The sequence below is a fragment of the Lampetra planeri genome, chromosome 2, assembly GCF_965212315.1.
Source record: "Lampetra planeri chromosome 2, kcLamPlan1.2.h2, whole genome shotgun sequence".
NCBI lineage: Eukaryota > Metazoa > Chordata > Hyperoartia > Petromyzontiformes > Petromyzontidae > Lampetra > Lampetra planeri.
Window position 1 is genome coordinate 18,201,940 of NC_136108.1, and position 26,750 is coordinate 18,228,689.

The 26,750-nt window shown below is 46.4% G+C and overlaps 1 protein-coding gene across 1 annotated transcript in view; it reads right to left on the minus strand.

Annotated features, from left to right (window-relative positions):
- Nucleotides 1–22,113, minus strand: part of LOC144724187 (titin-like) — a 36,254-nt gene extending 14,141 nt beyond the window's left edge. Inside the window, exons 1-13 of the mRNA XM_078603106.1 lie at nucleotides 22,033–22,113; nucleotides 14,999–15,218; nucleotides 11,926–12,234; nucleotides 11,088–11,163; nucleotides 9,253–9,453; nucleotides 8,168–8,334; nucleotides 7,618–7,772; nucleotides 6,881–7,114; nucleotides 5,948–6,267; nucleotides 5,631–5,824; nucleotides 4,850–5,014; nucleotides 3,345–3,513; nucleotides 964–2,642 (exon numbers count right to left, since the gene is read on the minus strand). Coding sequence (XP_078459232.1) covers nucleotides 964–2,642; nucleotides 3,345–3,513; nucleotides 4,850–5,014; nucleotides 5,631–5,824; nucleotides 5,948–6,267; nucleotides 6,881–7,114; nucleotides 7,618–7,772; nucleotides 8,168–8,334; nucleotides 9,253–9,453; nucleotides 11,088–11,163; nucleotides 11,926–12,234; nucleotides 14,999–15,218; nucleotides 22,033–22,113 — 3,970 coding nt within the window. The remainder of the gene's footprint in view (nucleotides 1–963; nucleotides 2,643–3,344; nucleotides 3,514–4,849; nucleotides 5,015–5,630; nucleotides 5,825–5,947; nucleotides 6,268–6,880; nucleotides 7,115–7,617; nucleotides 7,773–8,167; nucleotides 8,335–9,252; nucleotides 9,454–11,087; nucleotides 11,164–11,925; nucleotides 12,235–14,998; nucleotides 15,219–22,032) is intronic.
- Nucleotides 22,114–26,750: the final 4,637 nt, after the last annotated feature.

Sequence of the window (26,750 nt, forward strand, 5' to 3'; positions counted from 1 at the left end):
TTCTTTATTGGTTGTGTCGTGTGGAAGGAGGGTAGCGTACCAGGGGAGAAACTCGTGCAACACCAGTGCAGGGATAACACGCACAACTCAACATATCCACATTAGAAACACATTTTAATGGCTAAAATGTCATAACAATTTTTATACCAGGCCTGGCGATGGAGTGCGTGCCTTGGAGCGAGGAGGTTGCAAATTACTTAAAAGCTCTTGACATAATGAGAATGAAAACGGCAGCATAACTTCTTTCCTGCCCATCTGCTTTAATTGTCGGGGCGCCTTGCACACGCTGTTCTCGATGTGTACTCGCTGTCAGAAAGTGAGCGTCTGCCTGCTGAAACTAACAATGCAGTGGGATTCATCTCCATGGGGGGTCCTAAATAACAATAATAATGAATACAATTTATAGCGCATCATTCATGCTAATTGCATCCCACAACGCTGTACATTATCTAGAAGGGCCAAATTATATATTTGTACCAAGCAAATGAAAGACCCTCAGAAAAATATAAACAATTAAAGAAATGGCGCTAAAACAAAAGGCACAGAGAAATTAGTCTATTCAGTTACATTGCAGACCACAATGTATGTATGTATGCAGGTGGGTGTCTTTGTGGGGAGCGGTAGTGTCACGGTTAGCATGCTATGCTCCGAACTCGGTGACCCGAGTTCGATTCCCGCTCACAGCCAACACCAATAACAATTATCTGAACCGGTCCTGGGCCTCCCCTAGGTCGATTCAGCCTCAAATAAGTACTAGGGAGACAAAGGTGGTCGGGCGTGGTGCACTGGCCACAACAGTATGTTAAGGCTATACGGGGATCTTTGGCTTTGTCTTTCTCAGACTACAAAACGTGCGATCGGCCAATTGCATTTCTCAATCGCAACAGAAAGGGCATATCCGACAGCGCACGAATGGGGCCCACGTCAGTGCAAAGGAAGGACAGATGGGGGCGGATTACCTACATTGCACGAGCAGGAACGCGTGGCTCGTGGTCTCCCCGGCTGCGCTCACCGCCTTGGCCATGACACTGCCCGAGTCCTGCGCCGTCACTTCCTGGACGACAAGCTCGCACGTGCTCTCCTCGGGCCAGTGCCAGTTCAGCCTCTCTGATCTCTCCAGCAGAACGCCGTTCAGAAACCACTGGCACTCGGGCTGGGGTTTGCCTTTCACCTGGACGCTAAAACGAGCCTCACCCCCCTCGGGCACCGTCTGGCTCTGGATTCGCTCGGTGAATTTCGGCGGCTCCATGCCGGGCGCCAGCTGCATGCGCTCCACCTTGTAGACCTGCGCTGCGGCCCTGCTCTCTTGCTCCAGCTCCTCCGCGGTGGCTTCTGTGGCCCTGTGGACGAGCTCCTCCCGCTTCCTCTTGAGCATCTCCTGGTAGTCGGCGTCCTTCTTGCGGCTCTTGAGCTCGATGGCCGTAAGGGCCTCAAAGTATCCTTCCTCGGTCCTGCGCTTGAACTTCCCACGGAGCTCATCTGTCTCCTCGGACTGCTTCTCGTGGGTGATCCTCTCGGCCTTCTTGAGTTTCACGACCTCGATGGGCGTGTGCTGAAGGGGTCCCTTCGGCTTGCGCACCTCGAAGAGCGCCTTCCCGGAATCCTTGTGACCGTCAGCTTTGCCCTCCAGCACAGATTTGCGCAGCACAGCCCTGAAGTCCTGCTTTGGCAGAATCTCCAGCACCACTTTGCATTCCACCGAGCCCTCCGAGTTCTCCGCAACAAGCTTCACCTCTCCCGTGTCATAGGACTTGCAGTCGACGATCTCCAGATAATGGATGCCGTCATAGCGCAGCCGGAACCGCTTGCTGCGGTGGATCCGCTGCCCATTGAGGAACCACAAGACCTTGGGCTGGGGCACTCCGGTGGCGCGGCAGTGGTACCGAGCTGTCTCCCCGTCGTACACCCGGCACGGTTCGGGGTACATCACAAAGTACGGCTTCTCCCTCGCATCCGGGACATCCTCCTTCGACACGACTGTCCCCGCCATGCCCTTCTCGAGCTCCTGCAAGCGGTGGAATCCCCTGCGCCCCTCCGGGAGCTGACTCTCTTCCACCAGGCTCTTCTCGTCCTTGACGATGAGCGAGCCCGACGTTTGGTCACAGCCGAACCTGTTCGTGGCGCGGCAGGTGATGATGCCGCTGTCCCTCGGGTAGGCCACCTCGTAGTCCAGGCTGCAGTAGCCAAACTCACAGACGATGCGGAAGCGGTTAGCGGCCTGCAGGGGCTGCCCGTCGTGCAGCCACTCCACCACCATGTGGGGGTCCCCGATGGGCGTCATCTGGCACTCGAAGTGCACGGGCCCAAACTGCTTCAGCCGCACGGACGTCAGCTTCTTCTTGAAGTAGGGCCTCTGTTGGGTCTCCTTGTCGTAGAGGTCGCCCTCGTTCCACTGGTCCTGGCCGTGGCGCAGGTGCAGCGGCTCCAGCACGGGCGGAGCGATGTCGCGGTACACGCCCTTGGGGATGATGAGCTTGCGCTCGGGCTCGGGCTGCCGGTCCGATAGCATTGCCTCCACCTGCACCTTGCAGCGCGCCATGGTCCGGCCTGCCCGGTTGAGGGCTATGATGGTGTACCAGGCCATGTCCGAGGGCTTCGCTGAGTAAATTGTCAGTGTGCTTTCCCCCTTCGTGTTTTCCACCCTGTGCGGAGGAATATAGGACACGTAAATAAATACAATTACATAGAGAATCTCTGATGGCCCATCTGAATATGCAGCTGGGTAAAGGTGTAGCAGAGTACATACAATGCTAAGGTTGTGTGTCTAAATTCCAATAGGGGTCAACTCAGTCCATCATTTATCTGAGGTTTATAAAATGAGCACCGTCCTGTGACAAGTCAACAGACGTCATTTGCGCATGCCTGAAACTTTCCACAGGAATGTGAAATTTCCACAATTGGTTCAAGACCACCAACAGAGATTAACGATCACTACTCTTCACATGGACTGCTAATCCTAACGCCACTTCAGTAGGATTCTATTTCCCGTCACTATAGCTGTAACCCTTCATGACCAGAGAAGAGTGGACATCAAAAGCAAATGTAATAATATTCATTTGACCTCTTTCTAACAATCATTTGAAGATAAAGCCAAGTGAATAGATGCACTCCTCTTAAGAACCTGGTTAAGTCATGTTGCTGGCTAGATTCAAGGCCAGGACCTGAGTAGTGTCGACCTGTTGCTTTGCGATGGCCCTGACGAGCCCTCTTGCACGTCCGAGGCATCTTCACGACACTTCATCGCCAGTGCGCACTGCATTTTGTCGCATGGAAATGCAAGGGGTGGAAGGGCGTGCATACCAGACCAGCCAGCAGAGTGTGTGGAGAGGGTGCAAATTGCTCACTCGTAGTGTGGGAATTTGTGCGGGAAGATGATGTCGTTGTTCCTCTGCCAGACGATATCGGGGGTGGGGTTGCCGATGGCGCGGGCCGTGAGCTGCACGGCGGAGCCCTCCTTCACGCACACGTTGTTCGGCTTCTCCACAAAGCGAGGCTTCTCCAAGCGCTCTTTGGCTGTCGGCAGAATCAAAAGCAGGGAGAGAGAGAGGAGATAGAGCGCCGGCAACGACTACAGCCTGACGGTGCACGGCCGCAAGAGTCACGCGTCGTCGCGCCAGGGTTTTGTAATGGCACGGTGACGACCAAACGGTGAGCGACGCAAAATGACGACGACCGTTGCCCAGTGGCGGCTCCTGCAAAATCTCTCAGGGGGGGCAAATGTCTGGATGATTGATAAGGCCCACCCATGCAATGAATAAATTAACAGCTTAAGCATGTAAAGGCAACTTCACTTCTTTAATATTAATGAAAAATAAAGTGACTCTTACAATACATTTTGTTTGTTTCTATACTCACTATTAAAACAAACCACTCAAGTTTATTTATTAAAGATTCCACTAGGTGGCGATAAATTATATTGTTGGATGAAACGTGCTTACGTATGATGACGTTAGCACGTATGATGACGTAAGCACGTTAGTGCATGCCCTCCCGGAAGCCATAGAGAATGCATTGCAGCGCCCCCGTTCGAAAAAAAACATCTTTGAATGTAAGTCTATGGGGCCACTCGGGGCGATTCTCAGCCGGAGTGAAATCGCCCAAAAAGAGGCGGTACTCCACAGAACGTGACATGACGCTGATTGGACTATATCCAGAGGCTGACAGTGATGGCTAGCGTGACTCTGTGGTTGAATGACATTGGTGGTGCGTCGCCCAATCGCCCTAATGAAGAAACCGCCCCTGCCGTTGCCTAATATTGAGTTATCGAAAACCTCAACAATGACGTTGAGCCAAAGCTAAAGAGTTGCCATACTTAAATCAACATTGGCAACACTTATCTCACTGAATTGGCCTCCAGTGTGTGATGGCAGTTGCCAGTAAGTCCACTGAATAGCCACTGTAGATTTACTCGAAAGTATAAGTCATTGCATTTTACGTGAATTAGATACAATCGTGAAATAACGTGAGTAATCGGACAAAATCAAGCTGGAAATAACCACTGTGGAATTACATTGAATTGCTGCTTTTAAAACCTTGCCATCCCAGCACTGGAATAGATATAAAAAGAGTGGTCAGAGACATTCTACCACTGGCTCTAAACAGGTGATTGCAGCCCCCCCCCCGGATTCTTGTTTGAGCGTGGAGACACCTTGACCTTACATTGAAAACACATTTCTTTAGAACTGTTTTTTGTGTTTAGTTTGTTGTCCTTGCCCCCGCACCTCTGATTAGCACAGTTCAACGACCTGAATGTAACCTTTTGACTTCTACTCTTAAAGTGAGCGATGAACAGATCGAGATGGACGGATGGGTGGGGGTTTGCGTTGTGCTGTGTGGTGCGCCGACGCACCCTCCACAACGAGCTCTACGCTCACAGACGTGGAGCCTCCTTTGTTCTGCGCGACCACCGTCCACTCGCCAGCATCCGCTGGGGTCGCCGGCACCACGATGAGCGACTGCGTGCCGTCCTCCTTCACCACCACCTTGTGCGTCTGGTCGTTCAGCACCTGCTTGCCTGCCACGCAAATCCCACCCACCGATGAAGGTGCGATCACGCGGACACTGCAAGGGCTTGCAAACGATCACGTTTCTAATTTTTTATTTTATAAGATTGGAATAGGTCACGTGATATCGGAACTGGTTCTGGGCCCCCCTCTATGCCAATTCAGCATTAAATGAGTACTTGGTGTGTACACTTCAGTACTGAGGAAAACAAAAGTGGTCAGGGCATGGTGTTTGCCACAATACCCCAAACCTAATGAGTGCTCGCTACGGCATTTGCACCAGCAGCAGTCTGTTAGGGCTATACGGGGGATCATTTGTCGTGTATGTATAACTGCCACTAATAGGTGCAAAATGTGGTGTAACCCACACATGAATTGAACCCCTAGTGTCTAAAAGCAACGAGTGTAGAATATCAAGGTATGGGACCATGTAAATTCGTACTATTTTGCCGAACGGTTACAGTGGTTCAACTGTGGATAGGATTGGTTCCTGCCTCAGAACGTACATTCAGGGCCAACAATTTGAGACGACCTTTAATTTTCACTTCAAATCTGGCTGAGCCCAACATCCTTCACGTGCGCCTTTCCGTTCACCCCTCACGCCAAACCCACGTGTCCTGCGCGTACCATTGTGGAACCAGAACGTGTCCGGCATGGGCCGGCCCACGACGCGGAGGTCGAAGCGCGCCGTCTGCCCCTCGGTGACGCTGGCCGACTCGGGCTTCTGTACAAACATGGGCTTGTGCAGCCGCTCCACCAGGATCTCCGCACTCGTGTCCTGAAGCGCCCCCACCGGCTCTGCTCGCTCAGGGGACAGGGGCCTGCATCCCGTGGCGGGGCAGAAGATGAATCAGGATCCGCCGAGGCACAGGATGCCCCCTCTCGCACGGTTGGTTACGTACGGTGCGAAAGAAGTTCCGCATACACGCAAGAGTGGACCTCACCGTTGGGACCTATTGGCAGGAGGACGAGGAGACTGCGAGGCTGAACCTTGGGTGCCGGGCCAGGCCGGCATGTGGATCTGCTGGCGTGCCGGAGACATGGGCGAAGGCAGCCCCCCAGCCCCGTTGCCCGCTGGCTCAATGGACAGCTTGGCGGAGCACACGGCATTGCCGGAGGAGTTGCAGGCCAGCACGGTGTAGATGCCCTCATCCTCGGGAAGGATGCTGGGAATGTGCAGCTCCACCTCGCCCTGCCTCGTCGGGCCCACCAGCTGATAGTGAGGACCCGTGAAGATCCGCCGCCCATCCTTGTACCACAGGATCTGGTTCGCAGGGAAGGTCAACCAAGGGGTGCATGAACTTGTGCAACAATTAGCAATGTAGCTATTAAACATATAAACCGATGTTTTGTTGTTCCAGATAACTTTGGTAAGTTGACACAGTTCACCGGTGCACCTTGCCGAAGTGTTTTCTAAAGACACGATTTACTGCACTGCTCACCTAGAGAAATATTGTGATGTCAAGTTTAAGTAAAGATACCCATGTGCTGACATCAGCATTGGTGTGGTACGCTTCTCCCTTGGCAGTCTTCTACTGGTGGTGAGGGTTTTCACATTTATATGGCAGGGTTAATTATTTCTCGGAAAACCTCTGATTGTGCTCATTTAATCTCATATCAATTCGAATAAACTAATCGTAAGTGCAATCACTTAGTTTGAATATCAATCCAACAGAACGCAAATTTCTGACAGATTTTCACCAGCGTTAATTCTAAGAATGGAATTACATATTCACGTATCCAGTTATTTATTTTCTCACCGCATTTACCTAAAGGCTAATCATACTCAATGTCACAGGCATCCACAGCTTATCAAGGGGACTTGGGTCTCGGGACGTAGTAAGTCCACCCCTGTCTGGGGGAGGGTGCGAGCGCACCTTGGGCAGGGGATGCCCTGAGAGCTGGCAGAAGAAGGCCGCGGGGAAGCCCTCCTGGACGCGTTGGCTCACGAGCCTGCTCTCCACGGCCGGCTCGAAAGAGGGGCCGCTGTCCTCGCTGTGCCGGGGGGGCCCCTCGCCGTCCTCTGCCAGCAGCTCCTCCAGGCTGAGGCCCACGAGGCGGTACTCGATCTCCCGCATCAGGCGCTCCTCGAAGGACGAGAGGCAGGAATCCTGCGGCATGGGAGCACAGGGGTTACCGGGCCTGTCGGGTGACACTGTGTCCCTTGCCTGTGTGCACATATGTATGTTGAACTTCTTTCGTACCGTATGTAGCCAACAGTGCATAAAAAAGCAGTTCTAAAGAAATTAGTTTTCAATCTTGATTTAAAAGTGCATCGCTCAGTGGCTTCCGAATATCGGAAGGAAGAGCATTACAGATGGCTGCAGAAGTGCATCCGAAAGCGCGCGCGTATATGCTTGAGCCCGTTTTCCATACGAAGCCAGTTGATGGGCTCTTGGCTGCTTCAAAATGGACGTGCAGATGCATGTAACACTCAACTATCAACTGTGTAAGTATCAAAATTTCCAAAGTTAGCTATACTTTGCAAACGCTTACCACATGTGACAAATACATCACTCATATAGCCGTGAATGTGGTATTACTGTACGCGACATGCACCTTGAAAAATGCAACCCCTGTGTTCTATGGTATTCCATTATCACGTGGAACTCACCTGTCTGTCCACAGTCGGCCTGGGCACTTTCTTCAGCACAGTGTGCGCCCGCGGAAACTCCGGCATGTGTGTGGCTGGGGGTGCTGCATGAGGGGCAATACCGTTCTTCACTGGGTTTGCTTTCCCGGTCTGATGCAGGTGCGCTTGATAGTCATCTATTGAGCAGTACAGGGTACACATTCAACCACATGGTTAAGCAAATGTTATCATGAGCGAGTTTCAACGTTGTGATATTGCTAAGTCTGCCGGTTTGTCGATTATCAAACCATTAGCAAGTTGCCTGGGCTTGCAAAAGGACTTGACAACGAGTAAAAAGGGCCCGATGCTGAAGCTGATACGACTATATATTTCCCCCTGAATCATTTGGGATGAAATCGTAGCTCTGGTGCTGACTGTGTAAAGAGGTGCATGGTTCTGGCAAGGGAAAGAGAGTGACGTGGATGCGCACGCACGATGGCATCGATGCCATTGCTGCCGTGGTGACCTCTTGACCTTGACCTCCATGGTTACCGTAACCACCAGGATGTGCGTGCGTTTTTTTTTTCCCCACCGCCGTGCAGGTGCGTGTACTTGCTGTGGTTCAGCAGCAGCACGGTGGTGCTGGTCTCGCCGTGGGGGTTACGGGCCACGCAGGTGTACTCTCCCGCGTCGTCGGCGAGCATGAAGGAGATCTCCAGGCAGCACTCCCCACTCTGCGCGTCGAACTTCGTCTTGTACCTGCGCAGAGCGGCCGCGCAAGTTCAAGACGAGCGGAGGCTCTTCCGCGGCGCGGACGCATGAAGCCTCAAGAATTACCTGTGAGACTCACGTTTCTTTTCTCCTCACAGTGTTGTTTTTTACCTGCTGTAAATAAGTCGCTCACTCCTATTTACTGTAGTGCACCGGCAGCTCCGAAAGTTACTTACAGCCGTGCAATGAGAAGCAAGTGGGAAACTGATAACAACCATCCGAGGTCATTATAATTTTATTTACGATGGGGGTGTTCACTAAATGGTGTACATTACACCATTTCTCTCACAGTTTCTTGGAGTGTTTTCCCCCCAGAGCTTTTCAGTGGGGTGTCTCACTGATTTGAACCCTTTGGCGTTGACGTACGATGGTTGGGATGGCCAACATCAACATAGCTGTTAACCCATACGGTTTACCCGTCCGTATTCTTGTACAGGAAAATTGAGTTTTCAGGTCCATACGGCGTACCGCCGTTTCAATACGGGCAAAATAAATAAATAAGATGTCTCTTTGTTTGTGTTTCTCCCTTGTGATGGAATTTTGGAGGATGAACGTTGAGATTTATAAGGGGCACGGGGTGACCAATAAGGTCTGAATTGGTGTGTAATAAGGTAGTGCACTGATAATGGGTTGATAGGTACGCATCAACGTAGCACTCAACATTTCACCCGCTCCATGCTGTGACATATCGTCACAATTTAGGGACACGATTTCGTTTGCAAATATTTCATCTTCGTATTGCTTCCGCCGTCGTGCCTGTCATATGGCATAGCGGCCGCAAGGTTTGCGCGCGTCGGTTTTGGGGGAGGGAACTGTTCGACGTCAACGGTTCGAAATTCCCAAACGGATTCAGTTTCTCACAGAAATCGTAGCAGTCAGCAGCAGCAGCGCGACCGGATTCCCGACCTGTATCCGGAAGAAAGTGGGATCCCTCCTTTCTTCCAGTAGACGTGGGGCGGTGGCTCCCCGTGCACTTGGCAGACGAACGCCATGCGGTCGCCCTCCACCAGCAGCTGGGGCTCGGCCAGGCGCACAAACACGGGCTCCTCGCCGGGGAAGTCGACCGTGCAGGCCTGGGTGGGCGAAGCCACGCTCGTGCGCTCTCCACTGCGGCGGCGGGGGGGGGGGCAGGGGAAACGACGCGCGGGGACAGGTAGATCGGTTTTCAAGTCACCCAGGCGGCGCGCGCTGTCGATCCGCACGTCACAAAGCAAGTCTCGTCAGAGGTCTCGAAGGCGCGCGCGATGCGGTTGACCGTCTTTGTTCGCTGCGAGGATGACCGGAGTTCGCGTGACGGTTCATGCTCTTCGACGAGGATCAGCAAGGTATTGTGGTTCATTTGCGACAACTCAGCGTGATTATTTTTTCAGGGTTGAAAAAAATGCTTATCGTTTTGTAGAAAACGTTCATACAGTTATGTTTATAATACAGTTTTTTGGGGTTAGAAATATAAATGTGTCATTGAACCCGCCACCACTCGACACAGCCATTTAGTAAGGTTTGTCACATAAACAGAACATGCCACGTTACTAGTACAGCACACCTGTGTGTTGGAGAGCCAAGCCACAATATTTGTGTAGGACTTGAAATGTTACGCGCCACGCGTTCTGTTGCTAGGGGAGCGAGCAGCGTACAGTGGGGGCAACTGAGGATACAGTTGTTGTTGTGTGCCAATTAAGGGGTGAGGTCATAAGAGACACCACAGGTGTTAAGGGTAATTGAGGACGCAGGCCGGTGATTGGTCGAGAGGGTGAGTGGTTGATGGCTGGCGCTGGAGTGGCGACGATTACAAGACGACGTGAGGCTGGGGGCCTGGGGGCGAGTAACGAAGCGGGGGATGAGATAATTAATTGGGGCTGATTGGTTCGGGTATAAAGGCACAGCGTAACGGAGAGACGGGGAGTCTTGGTTGGGATTGGAGCTGGAGTGGTTGGGGCCCCGGGACAGAGACGAAGCAGCAGTGAGCAGGAATAGATACGATAAGGATAGAGAGAACACAGTGTACGGTAGCAATGGGTAGAAGAGAACACAGTGTACGGTAGCAGTGGATAGAGAGAATACAGTGTACGGTAGCAGTGGTAGCAGTGGATGGAGTGAGTACAGAGTAGGGTAGCAGTGGAGTAACGGACCTTGGGAGAGAAGGAGAGTGAGCGAGCGAAGTCGCGGAGCGGAGCGAGCGAATGGAGAGACATGGAGTGATGACGAGGAGGAGGTGTGAATAAAAGAGACGAGAAAGACAAGAAGCTGTCGCATCAGTACGAGTCCTACATTTGCAACCTGAGTACGACGTTTTGCCAGTAATTACATGTTAAACTCAGTTATGTTTATGTCTGTGTGTGTGTGTGTGTGTTTATGGCTTTGTTTACTGTCAAGTGTTTACTCATGTGGGGAAAATGGTTGGATTGTTAATTTAAAACTATTTCTTTATCAACTGTCTTTAAATGTCCCACTTTTCTCAGGGCACCACAGTGTAAAGAGTAATCTCCAACGATAAAGTCAGTCAATATTTCTGCCCTCTTGGTCTGAACTAATGGTAATATCTGGAAACAACAGTCTGTTTAATATTTTTATGTATCCACTGCAATGCAGCATTCACAACAAATGTGATGGAGTCTTTGTATTAACATCTCTCATTCCGCTTTGGGCAGTCGCCCCAAATGTAAAAAAGTTTTTTTTTTTACAAAAAGCATCAAAACAACATATTTACGCAGAATACGGTGTCACGGAAGTGCGCTACGCACTGCATGCTGGCCTGGGTGAGCACAGTCTCGGTGAAGTTGTCCACGTGATGCTTTGAGCCCTCGTCATCTTCAGAGACTGGGCCAGAGAACAGAAAGCGGCACACAGCAAGGGGAGAGCCTGTCACAGGTCATCGCGGGAGGTTGCTTGGGGCGAGTTTGGGAGGCACATGCCTGTAGTCTGGTTGTTCAAGGCAGGGCTGGTGGGTCATGCAAAAATAATCACGTGTGTACGATTATTGTGATCAATGTAAAATTAGTCTTCCCGAGCAAATTGGCGCCACAGGGAATTTAATATTTAATTTAGATTTAACATTGATTTATGTTTGTGCAATATTTTCCATTTCTCAGGTGATAGTTATTTTAATTTTTGTGCTCATATCTATTTATTCATTGGCACGTCTCATAAACTTTGCTGGCTGAGTTGACAGTGCAGTAAGCTAACCGCTGCACCACTACTCCATCCTCTCCCTCTATAGGGCAATCATTATTGACCTCCTACTAAGTGGCAATCGTTTTATCGTTCCCGGAGGGATGCACATTCATGTTGAACCCCGCAACCACAGTTTGAGCCTGCAATCTTACAAATGCGTGCCAAGCACCGTAACCATAACGCTACCAGTATTCAGTGTTTAAATTCCCTACTCATCTTTTTGTATGTACGTTGAACTTCTTTCGCAGCGTACATAGCCAACCGTGCTAATCGAAGGTGCATGCGAATACAACGACACAATTTGCTCCTGCTCGCCGTCAAAACAAACACCGCTGGAATTTATTTAATTTCTTCCCTTTCCCCCCGACACGAGAGGGCTCGCGACCGCCCCCCGGCGCAGCCGCTCACTGTGCACGGTGAGGAAACAGGAGGTGGTGTTGACCCCGGCGGGGTTGCAGGCCCGGCAGGTGAAGCGACCGCTGTCCTCGGGGAACGCCTCGCTGATGGCGAGCGTGGCCACGTCGCCCTCGTACGTCGCGCGGAAGTCGGCGGAACTGTGGATGAGGAACTCCTCGCGGAACCATTGCAGGACGGGCGGCGGAGTCCCCGTCACGTGGCACTGCATGCGCACCGGTTCCCCCTCCATGACCGCCACGTCCTGCAGATCCTGCGCGGCCGCGGAGTTGGAGGGGGAGGAAGAGAGCTTGGGCACGTGCACTGAACCCGGCGAAATACACGGCCAACTGTGAGACCTTCCCCCGTAAACTATTGGTGGCCGCAAAGGGGTCGCTTGACCGAGCTTCGCTTCACCACGCCGGTCGTTGCAAGTTGGTGAAGTGAGGGGCGGGGGACAGGAACATTTTAGATATCCAGATTTTAAGCTTTCGTGACTGCAAGGATTCATATTCTTAGGTTTTTTTCGGTAAAGTCACGTAGGTAAAAAATTTAAATTAATAAAAGTTAAACAAAAATAAAATAAAAATTACGACGTTTCGGAGGCAACACAAGCGTGTGTTGCCTCCGAAACGTCGAAATTAAAATTAATAAAAGTGTTGCCTCCGAAACGTCGTGATTTTAATTTTATTTTACTTTTTTTAATTTTAATTTTTTACCTACATGACTTTACCGAAAAAACCTAAGAATATTTTAGATATCACTCGCCACTGATGTTGTTAGCCGTGGCGAGGAGTCGAACTCCGGTTGCTGGGCTAGTAGCACATTGCACTGACCACTGTACTGCCCCTTTACCCACCCCCATCCCCCCCAAGACACAGATATCAATTTTAAATAGACACTGCAAGCACTTTACAAAATTAGTAATAACATTTTCTATTCACCTTCCTAATGTGCTACATGTAATACTATAGGTAAAGTGCATGCAGTGGCAGCTAATCGTGATATAAACGATCAATCTAAATGAAAACAAGAGCAGGACACTTCAGCGCAATGTTTTTCACAACAATTGAAGGATTTCTCTTTACCTAAATTACAAACTGTTTCGATTTGATGTCTTCCAAAGTTTATTTTTTGGGGGGGTGGGGGATAAATGCAATTATATAGAACTGAAATAAAAAAAACTCGAGGCAAAATTTCAAGCATGAATTACGCGGCGTAAAAATGGTGTTATCGACAGAACTCTTTAAGTTCCAAGTTTAAATCACACAAAACAAGGCGCGCATCCTCCCTTCACCATAACGTACCGCTGTGAAGACCGGGGGCATCATGGCCATCTCCGTAGGGTAGTCTGCTGTTGGTTCAATAACAGGCATCTACCAGATGAACATAAAATAATAATAAAATAGGTTATTATTTCCGAATACCACTATAAACATACGTTGTATCATTTATATACACGTTTTCTAAAAGTGGCATTCAGACCGTGAGTTTGCAAGATCAGCTGGAAACAAATTTAAAATATCTTTCTGTTCACAAAGGCATGGGTTGGTGTTTATCGCTGTTTGTGGTCCTGAGCCAGTGGTAGCCATTCAGCATTCCTATGGCAGGGGCCAGTCTCTCCAGAGGACATCTGAAGTTGTGTTCCCAAATCGTGGTAATTATCATTCCCACCACAAATGGTTTTGAAGACACAATTATTATGTTTATTTGTACACCAACGATAGAGCCACCTATTTGGATAACATCAGTTGTATTTACTCAAAAAATATGGCACGTATTGTGTTTATAAAAAATAAACTCATTTTCTGAGCCAACAAAACCAACAATTTGGTCTGCAGCAGCCATGCAGGCCAATGTTAATAATCATAAATAGGAAGGGGGTTCCGAATTTTAACCCAACTTCTGAGCATGATTGTCGCCACATTTTATTGTAAAGCACGTTTGGTTTATAATAGTTAAAACTATGAAATTGAATACAGTAATGCCACATGAGTCTTCTTCAACTAAAGACGCAACTTGTTCACCAAAATTGCTCTTTCTAAAGCAAATTACCCCTCTATAACCATACATTTATTCGCAGTGTTCACCTTTACAAATACCAAAGCAGCATACTAATGTCAATGATAGGATGCCACAACAAAAAACAACAACATGAGGCCAAACTACAATGAATCGTAATTCAGGGGATTATTATATAACCAATTACTAATCTTCAACTGTGATTTTTAATCGAAGATAAGCAACTAACAATTTCACCACTGAGTTATCAAGGCGGATGTGATCATTATAATTAGGATAAAATCACAAGTAATAAACTTTAATAAAGTCAAACGATGTCAGTGTTAGGTTGAGTTAGCTCAAATCCACACGCACCATTGCTGACAGGTACATGAATTCTGTGGTTGTTCTCCATCCTGTTAGTGTGCTTCAGCTTGACCCTTGCAGCGTTAAGGATTCCGTTTGATCTTTAAGTATCCTTAAGCGGAGTGTTTCTACGTGGCTGACGTGAAGCGTGCTACTTGGCACATTATTTGAAGTGAATTGAAAACAGACATGGTGCTTTGGAGTAAGAGAAAATGGTTGATGTGCTGCAGTGGGAAATGTGTGCTACCAATAGCAGTCTCGTGGCTTGTGATAATTTACAATAATATTTGATTGGATGCTAGCCAATCCACGTTTGTTAAGCCACGTGAGAAAAATGTCTGCACTCTTGCATGTATTCCCTCGCATTTTTTCGTCCAACGAAACAAACTTTGGATCTCCAGAATATCACCCTAACAAGTGGGAATATGAGCACATTTATATTTCACTCAGCGGTAGAAAAACAGGAGCCAAATTCTGCGACAAGGCGACCCGCCTAAAAACAAGCAGGAAGTCGTGTTTCTGGTGTCTAAAAAAAAACGGGCTTCTCAGAATATCTACCACACTCGGCATCCAATTTAAACTCTTGGGATGAAAATATTCTCATCCATGGTGACAAACAACCATGAAGGCAATCGAAGATGTCAGACCTCTTCCATTCTCTGGCCTTTCACGTCAGAGCCACGTTCAGCTGTCATCATCATCATCCTATGCTGAGGCTGACGCTGCTGCTGCTGCGGCGGCGCGGAAGCGGGAACGCTGTACGATCTCCGTAGCTCAGGCTGACCGGCGACGTCTACATTTCCCTTGCCATCCTCTCCTTGAGCTTGATCGTACTTTGACCCGGGAGCCCGCACTGGGCGTGTGATGGGCTCTCCCGAGCACTCTGCGAGATCCTTTTCCAGGGAGGCAATAGCGCCTCCCTCAGTGGAGAATTGAGGGCTCTGGGAGGAAGGCACCGGGGGGTCGAGGGGGGGTGAGCAGATCTCTTACACCAACCGCCACGCGTGCCCCAGCTGAAGCAAGCGTATGGGCAATGAACCGTGGAGCCGGGTCATGGGTGGTGGTCATGATGATGGTGAATGAAATCATGCTAAATATGAAGATTAGATTTTTAAAAAAATGATAGTAAAAAAAATCACAGAAGCAACAACTGTATCGTTTTAAAAAGGCAATGGCTTGTTATTCCAGGTGAGTAAACAGTACATTCGATCTTGTGAGGTAAAAGTCAACGCTTTCCCGTGCTCAAATGAGAAATAAGTGCCACTTAGCGAAATTGGCACCCCTCAGGTAGAGGTGTAAATTTCACATTTTCCACGGCAGGTGCCAGTCTCTATATCGGGCCATCGTTGATTTCCTATCGAGTGTTGCTCATTATATTTACCCTGGAGGGACGATAGCGTGAGTCAACTCGCACCTCGGATTTGAATTCACAGCATTTGAGCCATGAACGAACCACCCCCACCTATACGAGTCTGTGGTAAATACCCATTATTTTAGTGTCATATTTAGATATTTAGAAAAACTGTCCAATGCTTTATATGAGTGAGGCAGAGCCAATGCACGGGTTGACATTGAACCATGATTTAAAATGACGATAATCCATGACTGGAGTTAAGGGTTAAATTAAGCTGTGGATTATAGAGATGTCATTTAGATGGAGTCACTGATTACCCCATTTTGGCAGAATGACAGCTAAATTTGCGGAAACTGGTCCGTCTTTTACAACTCCAACTTGCCACTTATGTATGTTACTGTATGTCGAACTTCTTTCACACCGTACGTAGCCAACCGTGCTATTCGATGGCGGGCACATGGTGGAATGGCCCAGAATGGGCACGACTACGATACAACGAGAGCGGGGCCACGGAATTGAATGAGCCCCACTCTGCTATGTAATTGAGTGAACCCCACTCTGCTATGTAATTGAATGAGCCCGACTCTGCTATGTAATTGAATGAGCCCCCACTGCTATGTAATTGAATGAGCCCCACTCTGCTATGTAATTGAATGAGCCCCACTCTGCTATGTAATTGAATGAGCCCTACTCTGCTATGTAATTGAACGAGCCCCTACTCTGCTATGTAATTGAATGAGCCCCTACTCTGCTATGTAATTGAATGTGCCCCTACTCTGCTATGTAATTGAATGAGCCCCACTCTGCTATGTAATGTGAATGAGCCCTACTCTGCTATGTAATTGAACGAGCCCCTACTCTGGTTGGAGTTGGTCCCCCCCATCCACGGGGCGATGCAGAGCCACAGTGTGCTCACGGACAGGAGATGGAATTGGTGTTGTGGAACTTTCCAAGTAGCCAGAGACTTATTTATTCATGAACAACAACCCCCACCTTGTCTGCACAACATGCCTGCCGTGTCCTACGCTGTCATATTCGCGCTTATGCTCCTCTGTCGTGTATTAAACCTCTCGCCGTTTGGCCAAATCACACGGAATGTGCCGGATTCCATCAGACATGAGAAGCTGAGCAGGTTTGTGCCTGCATAGCGCGTAGATGGGGGTGACCACCAAGTCCAGAACAAATGCAGTCTCGGCGCTGTAAGCAGTAGGGGGCAGTGCAAAAAAAACATTGCTGTTCCATACTCTGCTATTCCGTAACTCGCATGGACCAGCGTGGTGAAGTATGGTCAAATAGCCCGTGCTACCTGCAAGATATGAGGAGGCCCCCGTTCTGCAGTGGATCGACAAACGGGCTGCGAATGTACAACGGTGAAAGATCCTAATCTTCACACGTCATCTTGCTCCGTGTTCGTGGCTGAAAGTAACGTTATCCATTCTGTGGACTATGGTCCTCAAAGAAGACACCACCATCGGCAAAAAATTATATTTGCATGTATGTGTGCTATAGATACATGTGTTTTTTTTTAAAGATTCACGCTATTGAGTAACAGGGTTTATGAAATTACGTGAGCAAAGAGAACACCATCGTAAAGAGATCATCCAGGACAACCTGCCACAAACTCTCCGGTTAAAGTGCGCAGAATTTTCTGGAAGCGACGACAGCGTGATTCGTGCAATTGTTCGATCAAGTTGCCGGTCAATACGCTTTTACCAGCCGAACTTGTAAAAGGATGTATTGATTTTAGAATCTGTTTAGTCACCCATCCCTGGTGGTGGAGAAGCGTGTTGAGTGAGAGCTGCTACGTGAAGTCGGGTACACGTGCCAATCTCGTGCAAAGCAGAGATGACTTAAACGCAAACATGCACAGGGGCGACGACACTGGCTTAATAAGTAAGCCACTTTAATCACAGGTCAAGTTACATTCTTGCAATAACCGTTAATCCTGTTTGTACCATATTTTTCAAAGTACGAGTAATTCCTCGCTTAACGCTGTTTTGGCTTGACGTGGCATTTTCAGGAACGCGTCTGTCGCGTTAAACGAAGAATTACTGTGCAGTAGAATGATTGGAATCACTTTTCAGACACCTTAATTCATGCAAAATGTTATAACCATATGCATTCGCACTAAATCAACACTTGTGCTCAATATTCTTAAGATAATCATAAGGCAGGTGAAAGATATCACAATGTATGGAACGAGGTAACAAACACCTCTGCGTAATGTATTTACGAGTAATTAATGGAATATGTAAAGATATATAGGAAAACTCCTTGCAACTTGTTTCACACATTTATGCATAGGGTTTCACCACTCAAGATTCTGTTCAGAACAAATAAAGCATAACCACGTGAATGACGATTACAAAAACTGAAACACACAGCATATGTAAGTAATTGGAAAAAAAACTGCAACAAAATAAGTGTGTACACTTAATAGAAATAGGTGTGTACATCAAAAACCATTTTGTATTAAATGGTAAACACCAGAGGTGGGACAAAGTCATTGTTATGCAAGTCCAAGTCGAGTCGCAAGTCATCAAATTCATGACTCGAGTCTGACTCGAGTCCAAGTCACATGACTCGAGTCCACATCTCATAGGTGGGACAAAGTCATTGTTATGCAAGTCCAAGTCGAGTCGCAAGTCATCAAATTCATGACTCGAGTCTGACTCGAGTCCAAGTCACATGACTCGAGTCCACACCTCTGGTAAACACTGTATGAGCTCGTGGTATACAGTGCCTTACCAGGGGACACTTTCTCCAGAGGATGACCAATCTGGCCCATAATGATAATCGGCTATGTTAAACCTCAGCATAATAATAGATAGACATTCGCCAATTTCTCCTTATAAAAAAACAGATTACCAAGTCCATTAACATATCGATAATCTGGAAAAATGTTTTCCAGCAAAATTTGTTTAAGTAGGCAAACCCTGGACAGATATTACAGGCTTGACTCCATCTCATCAACAAGTCTCTCCAATGAATCCTGCCCAGTTGGCAGATGTTACAGGCAAAAGTGCACTCTGTCAATTGCTGTGGGGCCTGCTCAGCGGAGAATAGGACATTTGTCCAAAAATATTCAAAATCCACTGCCATGGACAATTATGAATAAAACAATAAAGTGCATTTCGCCACGTAAAAATACAACAAAATAACAATACAGGTTTTTTTTGGGTTAGATCACGTAAATATATAAATGTGTCGTTAAACCCGCCACCACCCAACACAGCCAATTAGTCAGGTTTGTCACGTAAATAGAACATGCCAATTCGTTACGAGTACAGCACCCCGGTGTGTTGGAAAGCAAAGCCACAACATTTACAATCTGACTACAATGTTTCGCCAATAATTACAACTAGTTTCATCAACCTGTCGCCTGTATTATGGATGATATTGGTCACGAACGCCTACGTGTAAAACCAAAATAACATTTCACTTCACAGCCAAAGAGCCTTTTGGACCAATATCTTCCAGCAGTAATTGTTTAAGAAGTAAAACAATTGACTGTTTTCTCATTATCAGAGTCAGGCCCTTAAATGTTTTTGTTAGTTTGCCAGATGGTAGGGATTTATCTTTTTCTAATTCTATTACACTTCCTATACCAAGCCACATCATATTAATGCAATCTATTCACATATACATCTTAAAAACTACCAATACCGCATTAAACATTCTGAATAAAGAATGCATTTTCTAAGTATTTTTTGTTGCACATGCTGAATATAGAACACAACAAAAAGGATACATACGGTTGTTCATAATAACGCCCCAAAACAATGACACATTTAATTTTCTAATTAAATAAATGTTATCCTAAACAACAGACTTTGATAAAATTAAAAAGCTGTCCTCGACAAGAGAAGCTGTCATCCACCACCAATTCAAAAATACGATGTTTATCAGATCAACAAGAGGAGAGAGAGCATAAACCCACATACTTGGCACACCCGGGAGCTTTATCTCTTGACACAATGCAGCCACGGGGCGATCCACCGAGGATCATTTTCCCTACGCCTGCTGTGAAGTAACGTAAGCCAGCTAAACGATTTCCTGTGGACTGCCTCCCGTCCATGCCCACAGCAACCCACCTCACGTGGGTGTATCAGACAAGGCTCTCCACACCGCACTCAACACTCACATTCCTGCTGTAAGCATGCTTGCCTATTTCTAGAAAATGGCTTACAGGGTTACCCCTTATTTAGCTGACTCTCTCTCTCTGGGCAGCCTGCGTCTCTTTAAACGCCCGTGGAGCAGCTGAGCAGAATGAGTGTGCGGAATGCGATATCGTCAATTGGTTTTGCCAAGTGCTGCAGTTCTCTGTGAAGCATCTTACTCCAGGCAGTGTCCTATTTTTCCATTCAATGCATGGAGAAAGTATAACAATGATGGGGTTATTGCTGGGACAATGCTTTCACATATGGCAGACATTTATTCTGTAATTCCGTAAAAGGCAGAGCTGTTCTGTTGTTAATATTGTAGACATGGTTTACCAGGCATATTGCACACACACTTACACTTTGCATTGAAATGTGATCAGGAATGCCTCTTTATACCATGTCCAATACAATTAAAGTTTACAATTAATATAAGCATATATATAAAATAACGAAAATATATAATTATTACATTATTATGTAACGCTGCACTGAATTTCCACACGCATGCTGGGACATACGGTATACGTCATGGCTGAAGATCCAGGTGACTGTCAGGCAGAAAAAAAGTCTTGCTCTAACACACCTTTGCCTGCTCCACGGGAATTTCTAGTATTCAGAATATGTGTCATGTAAGTGTTAACGTAATTGAGCAATGTGGCACCAATCGAATCTATAACGTGAATATATTTACATACGAAGCATTGCACATGCATTCAGGAGTAGGAGGTCTAAATCGGTGGAGTTTTTTTTGCAAAATGAAAAGTGCCGAGTTAGCAAGGCAGCTCTTAAGAGTAGTCGGTGCCGATATAGTTCAACGACCAAGGAGGAGACCTCAAGCCTGATACTGGGATACTGTCAGAGCAGCCCTTGGAGGTCAGGGGTCGACTGCAACAGCTGAGACACGAACAGCATTGGCCATGACAACTTAATAATCTTAACAATCTTAATAATCTTAACAGTGAATATTTTCGGAGCTTCGGATGCAAGTAACTATGTCACACTCAACTTGTAATTAGTTTAAATTGAATACTTATAATTACACAAATGTTGTTAAATGTCCCGTCCCGTTTTGCAATATTTTTTTACAGTTACTGTATACCTTCATATTAAACTATTCCAGTGCAATATATATGGTATTTCAAATCAGTTTTTTTCTCGTGATATGTTTTCACTTTTGATTTGCCCAATTTGCTCAATAGTGCACCACGTTCATTCATATTTCCATTCTATTTGAGTTGGCAACATGGGCCTCCAATTGGGGTTAAAACACTTATCTTTATTATTTATATATATATGGTAGACGGTAGCCCTGTCGTGTTTTCCCGTAACCTTAAACACAACTAATACCATTATCTACACTAAAATGGACGTCGTTCATTTTATATTTTTGTTCGTAACAAAACTGCTTAATAAATACAATTCTTAATTCCTCCCCTCCAAATGTAGTAACCAAAAACTTCAGACTAAATTGGATTTTTTTCGTGAGTGATGAGTTTTACGCGAGGCACATTTCCAGTGAAAAAAAAATCAGGAAGTGCCACAAAACAAGAGATGAAGCTTTTTTCCTGATAAATGTTGTTCCAAAGATCTTCTACACATCCCTCTTGGAGAGCCAACGCTCACACTAATAATAAAACCATCAAATAGTACTCATGCACCAGTGGTAGACTTACTCAACACTAATGTCCTCATTGCCAAACGTTTAGAGAAGCGATTTTTATATTTTGTACTGTAACCATTGTCACGCTAAACCAGGAGTTAAATAATTTATACAATAATTTTTTATACATTATGAAGATGTTTAAAATTATTGGTAGCCTTAGACTAAAGATTATATTCCTTTTATAGGAAATTCTCCTGGGTTGGACTGGCCTGAACAACACAAATCCGTAGTTCAAACTCATCAGTTATGCTTGCCTTTCAGACTTTCCACAGCGATGCATCGTATGATTTTCTTTGCTCAAGAATACATCAGCACACTCTTAAGAGTTTTCTCTAGTGATTATCCTAGCCTCCAACCTACTCTCAAATAACAGCAAGCAGCTCACGACGGTGGTGTGGGAAGCATCTGTGTTGGCCCGTCACTTATTAATGTCAAGTCCAAGGCAGATTGTGAATAACCTCAGCCAAGAGTTGACTGGAGAAAACGCAGAGGCCTGAAAAGTGTGTGTTATGCACACTGCCAACTTGGATAATCTCAAAGTCTGATGTGCTGTCGTGTATAAACAACGGGCTTACCTTTCGCACTGCCTGCTTAGGCACAACGATCTTTGGCACTGTGAAAAGGTGGGCGCTTTTGCCTGTAAGTGCCCCATCCATCTGGAAGGGCAGTGCTGTACTCCTGTGAATCTACGATGTATACCGCCCAAGCAAAGAGAGGGTTATTTGTCACGGCGGTAATGAACGAAGGCTGCAATTTAATTGCATAAAAACGTGCGGGTGTACATGCAGTGTGGTGCTGCTACAACAGAGTGGCGATATTTGTAAGTGGTAGCCCCTATGTATGGAAACTTGCACTTGTCCTAGTGCTATGCTGTGGAGACCACTCAAAGTGAGCTGCACAAACAGTGAGCTATACTTATGCCGTTGATTGCTAAGTGGCCCTCACTCACATGGCTTTAGCGTGCCAATGCTACGGGGCCTCTGAATTCCTCGTTAGGCGTTTACAGTAGAAAGGTGAATGTGGGAATGGGTCTATTTAAAGTGAGATATACTTGGATAGTAAGGAGCATATAGATGGTAATGGCAACCTTTTGTAAAATATTTACATCAGCCAAATAAAAACTGCGGTGAAGTCAAAGTATCTCTGCGCACAAATGTGCACGACTGTGGTGATCATTGCTCTGGTGACCCTGGGTCAGTGGTGGGGATCCCAGATCCTTCGGGTGGGGGTCAAGTTATCCATAGAACAACCACTGTTGACTGTAGGCCTCTAGGATTGTATTTTATTTTGCCCACTTATATTCTGAACTATCGTCGCATTAATTAAGTTGATTACTGGACCATGAACTATGACGATAATCCGATGACTAGAGAGCATTAACTAAACTATGGGCCCATAGTAATTTTTACATCCAATGGAACTTACTTGTGTAATACATTGAAAACTAATGTGGCCTTGCGTTTTAATATTATTGTCATCGTTCCAACTGGGCCTCCTTCCTGTCCACTGAAAGCACATCGCTTAAACTCAACATGATTTCCAAAAAGCCCTGCATCACCATTGATCCTGAGCTCTTGTTTTCATTGAATTTCTCAAATGAGGGTTACTCTGTGCCCATAACTCCTGCCACCTCACCCGACTCTGATAAATGACTGAAGAAACATCTGTACGCTGCCATGATCACATCCCACCCTGTCACACACCAGTGGTACTTTTCTGCTGAAGTGCAATTCCTACTTGCTCTATCTCAGCTGGCTATGGGCCTACATTTATGCAGCTCCATAGACAGTCTTGAGTGGGCCTTGCCACCTCATTCTGTTAAACATAGTACTACTATCTCGAGTGACGCTCTTAACATATTCTCAAAAGAGCTGTCTTAAACATGCCGGTGATTCGTATGTAAGTTTGTCACAATATTTGCACGAGTGTCATGGGTATGGTAAATAAAACAAACAGAATGCAAGACACCACCACGTAGGGGGACCTGAGCAGGAGAGCGGGCGTGGGACATGGGGCAGGAAACAGAGCGTATGACGGCTGGCCGTGCCACGAGCAGTGGGCTGGATGCCGTGGAGGACAGGGGAGACCTGCCCCACTTGGGCCCCTGCGTCGTGGCTGTCGGGGGGGACAAGACATGGAGGGGGCCGTGCGGCTGCGCCTGTGGGAGAGGCCGCCCGCAGGGTTGGTCCACCGCTGCCACCACTGTGGCCACGGCACCGGTGCGTCCGCTCCGAGAGGCCTGCAGGTAACAGGGTGGCGTCGGCACAACACGTGGATGGGGCATTGCCACCACGTGGCCACTCACTGACCAGCCAATTCCAAGACTTGTTCACACAGCGTGGCGACTGGTTTTTGAACCAGAAGATTGCAACCTTTTTCGGAATGTATTGACGATCGCTTCAAAGTTACTGTTCTTTTTCAAAAGTGTCCATATGTACAACTTTTGTCAAACGAGATTTGGGCAGTGGTATTAATTCGTATTTTTTTTACAGTAACTAGGACAACCACAGTAATTGTGACTTATGCATTGACTCAAGGGGATAGGTGAAGCTGACTCCCTACCAAGCTATGAACTTGTCAGCTTGTAATTGAGCACACAGTGCTACGTCACAGCTCAATTCAGGCAGGTTTACACCACTTTAATATTGACATACAATGCAGTGCATTCAAAATATAATTGTTAAACGATGATTATATGTAATTTTGTAGAGTGGAGTGCTTGTGATGGAACACATTGTGGACGAGGGGCATTCTTATCCTATTACTTGTAAAATAAAGTAACTTATCCGGATTTTTGCGTGTGAATAAATGTACATATTAATATAAATGTGCCAATATTATATAAAATGCCTTCTTGTTGAATCTTGACTTAAAGTTTTCGTGACTGCAGGAATTCATATTATTTGGGTCTTTCGGTAAAGTCACGTAGATAGGTTCAAAGAATCATTATTATTAAAATAATTTGTATTTTATTTGAACCTATCTACGTGACTTTACCGAAATACCCAAAGAATATGCCTTCTTGTTACCAATGCTTGCTAATCCTGTTGCAAAGGTCCATTTACATCTCCATCATAATCATGTTAATCTCTGGCATCTTCATCCACGAGCATTATATTATTCTTAATTGTCACTGTTATACTACTGTACCATCTACCACCACCATCATTATTATTATTATTCATCGCCATCGCCTGTCATTACCATCATCATTTTAATGATGTTTGTCATTCACTGTCATCATCGTGGAGCACGTGAAGGTGCACGCGTGCCTTTGGGGAATGGTGCAAGCGTGCGTGTTGACGAGTGTGAGGGCGCATGTGACAGCGCATGGTGAGCGCGTGTTTACGAGTTAGGGGTGAGAATGCACACGAGTGTAAGGAATGTGAGCGCGCATCTGACAAGCGAGAGTTCGAGTGAGCGCGCGTGCATTTGGAGCCTCGAATGAGTGCCTGGTGCGGTGTGTGAAAATCATCGCCACTGGGGAGACAAAGGCGGCCGGGCGTGGTGCTGGCCACCCACCCCCTCGTGCGCCACGGTGCCGGCCTTCATAGGTGCTCGCTAACAGCACTTGCCCCAACAGTCTGTTAAGGCTACACGGCGGATCTTTATCTTTGTGATCGAGCGAGTAAGCACGTGGGAGAGCGAGTGTGCACTCATGAGAGGGGGGAAGCAAGCAGGAGGAGTGAGCAAACAATCTATTCAGAGTTGCCTTCCGATAAAATCGAAAATTTTAAATAAAAACTGTCTTGTTTACTTTTCACTAATTTGTATTCACCACTTTCTTATGCCATCCGTTGCGCCCGGTAGGTGCCTCGCCAAAGTTTGATGAGTTTTGCCAGATCCTCCCTTTCCTATTCCTAAATTAGACCACTCAGATCGAACCGGTTGGAGCTACAGATTGCCTTGCTAATGAGAACTGGGACATTATACAGTAAGGGGAAATACCTCCTGATGTTGGGATTAAGCCTTGAAAATGGAATCTAAAATAACCAGAGATGAAAGTTCATTTTTCTTATGAAGTTGGGCACAATCTCCTAAAGGGCATTCTTATGATGTAACTCGTGCCATATTAATTTACACTGTGCCAGTTATTATGTGCGATACAATATAGCTACAGCATATACTGTTTGTGATCTCAGCAGGAACATCACTTGGTTAATAAAGCTTATGTAATTAGATGAATGGGTATCACAGGGGGCTAAGGACATGTCATTACACCGAGTTAGTACTGATACAATCCGGCATTCAGGCAAGACACCCAGAGTTAAATTGGATTTTTATTTGCAGTGAGATCATGGTCTTAGTCACCAATTAATGCAAAAATACACCACATTATAGAACATTTAATTTCCCACTTAATTCAGCTACCAATAGCTTTGGAAACAAAACTCTGATCCAATGTGCAATGACACTTTTTGCAGGGCATACATATATATATAATGTCCCGAGTGAGGATTAGAAGGCTGATTTAAGGGACTACGAATACAGTTTTGTGACATCATCTTCCGGGCCTGGTCTCGGACACAATGTGGTTCACTGCTCACTGTGTGAGGTGTTCAGAATGAGGGTGTATACTGTATGTATTTTTTAAATTATAGACAGATCGATAACTTTTATTTATTTCATCAGGAAATCCCGAATGAGCTGCTCGGCTCTGTTTCAGGGGAGTCCTGCGATAGTACAGATGTTATAAAGTATTGTACAATTCTAACATATAATTGGGAAGCAACGCTTACCTTCCCTCTCCTAAAGTTTAGAAGTCAATCATATACAGTATTATTGATTAGTATGTTAACAGACATTGCATATAGTAGTAGTCATTTCTAATGTAGCATATGTTAAAATGTATAAGTTACGTGCATGGAGAATGGGATGGACTCAGTTATCCCATGCAGTTTAATGTAAACGTCAAATGCTTGGAATGGTAAATAATATTAGTTGATGTATTAAAAATATACACAGCGCCAGCGAGTTGAAACATTCAAAACGTGTCCTTTAAATGCAATTAATGGGTACATCACCACGAATGGCTTGCATTCCTTAAAGTACACACGGTGCGAAATCATTCGCAGGGGACGACTGTGGAGCTCTGGCGACAAAGATCCACGTGACTTGGTATTGACAGCGTTGGGGGTCACGATGGCAATGCTTGATGATATCTTCTCATGTGAACATTCGGCATCAGTAACTAGATGCCATTTTTTGTTTCCTCCTCTGAATGGCGCAGGGATTGTCAATAACTGAATAAAAAAATCAACAAATAAATATTCCTTGGTTCTTTCGGTAAAGT